The sequence below is a fragment of the Myotis brandtii genome, unplaced genomic scaffold, assembly GCF_000412655.1.
Source record: "Myotis brandtii unplaced genomic scaffold, ASM41265v1 scaffold1279, whole genome shotgun sequence".
Taxonomy (NCBI): Eukaryota; Metazoa; Chordata; class Mammalia; order Chiroptera; family Vespertilionidae; genus Myotis; species Myotis brandtii.
The window spans coordinates 100,102-104,774 of record NW_005354503.1 but is presented as its reverse complement, the minus strand read 5'-3'; the positions used below and the strand labels follow the sequence as shown (position 1 = coordinate 104,774).

Here is a 4,673-nt window from a genome sequence, read left to right as displayed (position 1 = left end):
TGGGGGGGGGAACCAGGGAGAGGTCAATGGGGAAAAAGGAGACATATGTAATACTATATGTAATATTTTAAACAATAAAGAATTTTTTAAAAAATACCACCACTTTATTGATTCCTGGGGGCACAAAGTCAGAAAACCTCAACTAGTTGCCTCAAGTCCAGGAGTCAGTTTAGATGCTTCCTCAATTTCTGTCATTATTATACTGGCCCTGTGGCCCAGGCCAGGCATTATGTTCTTCTGGCACTTCTTTGGAAGCTACTTGTGGTGAAGGGGATGTTGCCAGCTCCATCCGAGACATCATATATCACCATGTGGTTGTTGTTTCCAACCTGCACTCCTTGGCAGTTATTGATGGAAAGGAACCTTATCCCTTGAAAAGAAACAGAGGTGTTAGTGTGAGGGTTAAGTCATCAGCAACTTAGGAGGAGCAGCAGAGTGGAGGGGCAGCAGCACCTCGTGTTCGCCCCGGGGAAATGCAGAGACAGGGTCTCAGGGCCTCCCAGGGAAGGTGTCAGGGATGCCTTTGCCTTTCCCCGGCAGGCTGCCCCTTCAGAACTGGGTGTGCAGAAGCTCAAGAGTGGTGGTAGCTGACGTTTCTGACCCGGGTATTTGGATCTTTTCTGCTTGGAGGCCCTCAGTACTGACATAGCCACATTGGAATTTGGGGGTTCACAGAGTTGGTGCTGGGGAGCTAGAAGGCCTAGGACAAATCCAGGCTTTGCTGCGATCTCAGCAGGATCCAACCCCAAAGAATATCAGTTTCTTCATTTATGAAATGAGAAGATTAGAGTAAGTGGCCTCTAGCCCTTTCTTTCCCCTTTTCTACCCCTCCTTGGGTAGGAGCTGGCAGCACCCCACACACAGGAGCTTCAAAAGAGGGCTTCTATATATGGTCTAGAGCAGCGGTTCTCAACCTGTGGGTCGCGACCCCTTTGGGGCTCGAATGACCCTTTCACAGGGGTTGCCTAAGACCATCGGAAAACACATATATAATTACATATTGTTTTTGTGATTAATCACTATGCTTTAATTATGTTCAATTTGTAACAATGAAATTGAGGGTCACCACAACATGAGGAACTGTATTAAAGGGTCGCGGCATTAGGAAGGTTGAGAACCACTGGTCTAGAGGATGGAGCTGGTGGAGGAATTGAGGGGGGGTGGTGAGGGGGGGAGAAGGAGTGGGTATGGTTACCTGGTATTGGACTTGGTCCTGGCTCCTCGGGAGGTCGGCTGGTGCCACCTCTCCCAGCCCCCTGTGAACAACACAGAGCTCAGGCTCCCTGTCTTGAGGCCTCTTTCCAGAGCATACTTCCTCAGTCCCAAGTTTTCCCTAAAAAGGGGACAAGATTGGCATCCCCTAGTCCTGCCAAAGTCTCACCTGAGTTCTTTGGGGTCCAGGACTTGGGGTCCCAGCCGAGGTGGGGTTGGGCACCTGATTTCTGAATGGTGAGGTCTCTGAAGTTGGGGGAAGTTGTTCAGTTGAATCCGAAGGCGCCCCTGCTGTCCAGGCATGCGGAACATGCTTTTTCTGTGCCTCAATCTTCTCAGGAAGGTTTGTACATTTTTCAGGAACAGAGCTGGGGGTTTCTTTCAGATTCAGGTTTTTCATCATTCCAGAGACCGTGGAATCAGGGGTTGCCCCACGGCCATCCATTTCTGTCCCCCTTGAGCCTGTCTCAGGGGCAGACAACCTGTTGCTGCTCCTTTGCTCCGACAGGAACTTCTTCACCTGCAAGGACAGGGAGAACTTGCTGGGTGTGGAGGTGGGAGAGCCTGTGTAAACCCTAGGAAGAGGTCTCTTGGTCCATAAACTGCTGTCAGGGAATCAGGAATGGGGTGGGGAGAGTGGGATGAGGGCTAGGACATTAAGAGCAGTGGTCAGTGGGGAGTCACTGGGTGCCAAGGGAGCCATGTGGTGCCATTCCTTCCCAGCTCTTAGGTTGGGGCTGGTGTTGGGTACTCACTGTGAAGACTGCAGCATCCATTTTTGTACCAGCTTCAACTCGTACCAGGTGGAGGGCTTTCTCAGTGTTTGGTTGGCAGTCTGGAGAGAAGGCAGAGTGGGTGGCAGGTGAGCAAAACTTCTTTCTCTGGGAAAGTCCTCTGTTGACAGATTGAGGCCCAACCCAGCTGCCAGTTTAGTGGCCAGTTCACCTTGGAAGGAAGGCCTGTCCTTGGGCTCATGGCTCCAGCAGCGCTGCATCAACTCCAATAGTCCCTCCAGGCCAGGAGTCTCAGGGCCAGGCTGGGGCAGCTCTGTCAGTGGGGGCCGGACCTGCCCCTCACACACAGCTTGCTCCACCAGTGATGTCTGGTTCACTGCTGAGGTGGGGGTGGGGGACACGAAGGGAAAGCATTCGGAGTAGGAGGGGCGACCTGCTCCATCATAGGACGGGGCAGGGGGTATAGTCCAAGGGGAGGGGAGGAGCGGGTAGGACAGTCTGAGCAGGTAAGCAGGAAGTGGAGGGCTTGGGGGCTTTCAGGAGGAGGGCGCCGGGGGTTAAGGATCCAATAGTCTGCTTGAAGTCTTACTCTCAGCTTCTCTTCCTGCAAGCACTGCCCACATTAGGATCCCAAAGCTGCAAGAGACAAAAAGCTGAGGCCTCTCCCAACCTCTGGCATAACTTCTCTTTCATACACCTTCCCCTAGGAGGGCCCAGAGAGGTGTAAAAATTGGGGGGGTTGTTAGGCATGGGTGTCTTACCTGTAGACATCACTGGCCATAGTAGCTTTCTGGTTTACATCAGCCAATAGTTCTGGGGCCAAGTAGGCTGGGGTGCCCCCTGACACCCCAGACCCTGCCCCTGACTGTGAGCCTCCCAGAAATGTGGACAGGCCAAAATCTGCCAGCTGCAAAGGAAGGGAAGGAGGAGGAAGTAAGGAATGGATAATGCCAGGCAGCTCCAGAATCCTCTTCTTTCCCCCACCCGCAACCCCACCCAAGATACAGGTCCAGCCTTGTAAAGGGGGTGAGGAGGGTTAGGAAAACAGTAGGACCAATTGGGCCTTGGTTTGAAGGTCTGCATCCCCTCTGAGGGTAGGTCAAAGTCTGAGTCTCCCAGGCTGCCAGCCATGGGTCTTTGGAGAGCCTAGTGGGTGGGCAGGTGGAAGTGGCTGTGTTGGTCAGGGCCTCTATCACTTGGTGTGGCAGGAGCTAAAGCTTCTGCATAGGCCTTGACACTTGGGCAGCCCTGTGTTCAGAGGGAGATGCTGAGGGTATTCAGTAGACAGAGCTGCAGGAGATGCTTTTTCAGTTGGTGGGGCTGGAGCGGTTCCGAGGCACGACCTATCTAGAGGCTGGGCTGGGATGCGGACAGGCTGACCTTGGCATGCAGGTCTGGGTCCAGCAGGACGTTGGAGGGCTTCAGGTCCCGGTGCAGAAGCACGGGGTTCTGGCTGTGCAGGTAACGCATCCCGAGCACCAACTCCTGCAGCAGGCGACAGATAAGTGGCCAGGGCCGAGGGCATTCGGGTTGTAGCAACCCTGCCAGGGAACCGTTCTCCATGAATTGAGTCACCAGAGCCGGCCCCGACACATAGTTCCACTCCAGCTTCTCGGTGATCCCCATCAGGGTCAGCACGTTGGGGTGACGCAGACTTGCCATGGCCTTCACTTCCCTGGATATCATCTTCCTATGCTCCAGGAGAGAGTTGGAGTCTTGCTCTGCTGAGCAGATCCCTCCCTTCCCCACTCAGGCCCCCCCAGGACAGCAGCCTGCTGCCTCAGCAAGACCCTGGCTAGTCAACCAGCAGCGGGGACACTCACGAGTCAACGATCTTGACTGCCACATTGTAACCCCATGTCTGGTGTTGTGCCTGGAACACTGTGCCGAACCCGCCTTGGCCGATGAACTCCGGGTTCTTCAAGTCCTCGATGGACACCAGGGGGGCTGGGGCACCTTTTTGCCTGGGAGAAGGGGCCTCTTCACCAGCTGGTATTGGTCCCAAGTCCCTGCTGCTTCCCACAACCCCTCTGCTCCATGGCCCCCCGTGACTCAGTAGGGTCAGTACAATCCACAGCCTCCCCCGTGAGCCCCACTGTCCCCTGGCCTTGGTACCGGCACAACGGCAGTCCCAGATGAGTCCAAGGGGCACCCTGTGTCTCAGTCTCCACTCACCATAACTTGCTGCAAGACATCAAACTGGAAGGTGCCAAGGGCTTCTGGAAGTTTCGAGTTCACACGGATGGAGTGACTTCTGGGAATAGGGTTTGTGGTAGAGAGGGGTCTGGGGGTGAGGAGAAGGGTCAATCTCCAGGCCACCTAAGCCACTGAACTGATTCCGCTTCCCTGCTCTGAGTGACTGAACAACTTCCTGTTACAAGGGCAGCTGAGGTTCCTCCCGCCTCTGCAGTTCCCGCCCCAAAGGGGCTGGGCGGACAGAAACTTAGTGCTTGTCTTTTCTAACTGGCATTTCCTTGAGCAGCCTGCTACGTGCCACAGCCTGGTTAGGGGTCACTTGCATTTTGAGTGCCATGGAGGAGTCCTCACGTTCCAGGAACCCACAATCAACCCATTCCTACAGCCAGTGTCTCTCCCTTCTCCCACAGGCCTCCCAGCTCCACCACCTGCCAGGCCTGGGCTGGGGATGGGATGGTGCTGAGGAGGATTTCATGGTCCTAGGGCTCATCTCTCCCTCAGCTCCCCTAAGATCAGAGCTAACACTTCTGT

At 54.7% G+C, this 4,673-nt stretch overlaps 1 protein-coding gene across 1 annotated transcript; it reads right to left on the bottom strand.

The window, feature by feature from the left end:
• Window positions 1-94: 94 nt before the first annotated feature.
• Window positions 95-4,305, bottom strand: RIPK3 (receptor-interacting serine-threonine kinase 3). The gene is made up of 10 exons (XM_005859571.2): window positions 4,122-4,305; window positions 3,770-3,910; window positions 3,327-3,636; window positions 2,708-2,853; window positions 2,536-2,582; window positions 2,158-2,325; window positions 1,968-2,047; window positions 1,382-1,732; window positions 1,196-1,256; window positions 95-370 (listed from the first exon to the last, which is right to left on the bottom strand). The coding sequence occupies exons 1-10, from the start codon at window positions 4,139-4,141 to the stop codon at window positions 228-230; spliced, it is 1,467 nt and encodes a 488-aa protein (XP_005859633.1). The 5' UTR covers window positions 4,142-4,305; the 3' UTR covers window positions 95-227.
• Between the last annotated feature and the right edge of the window lie 368 nt (window positions 4,306-4,673).

Bases quoted from the DNA above. Each gene is read 5' to 3' on its own strand.
- RIPK3 (XM_005859571.2), bottom strand. From the start codon at position 4,141: ATGTCTTGCAGCAAGTTATG. The intron at 3,911-4,121 runs GTGAGTGGAGAC...CCCTTCTCCCAG, and splicing joins ATGTCTTGCAGCAAGTTATG to GCAAAAAGGTGCCCCAGCCC. The intron at 2,048-2,157 runs GTGAACTGGCCA...CCTTCTCTCCAG, and splicing joins GGACAGGCCTTCCTTCCAAG to ACTGCCAACCAAACACTGAG.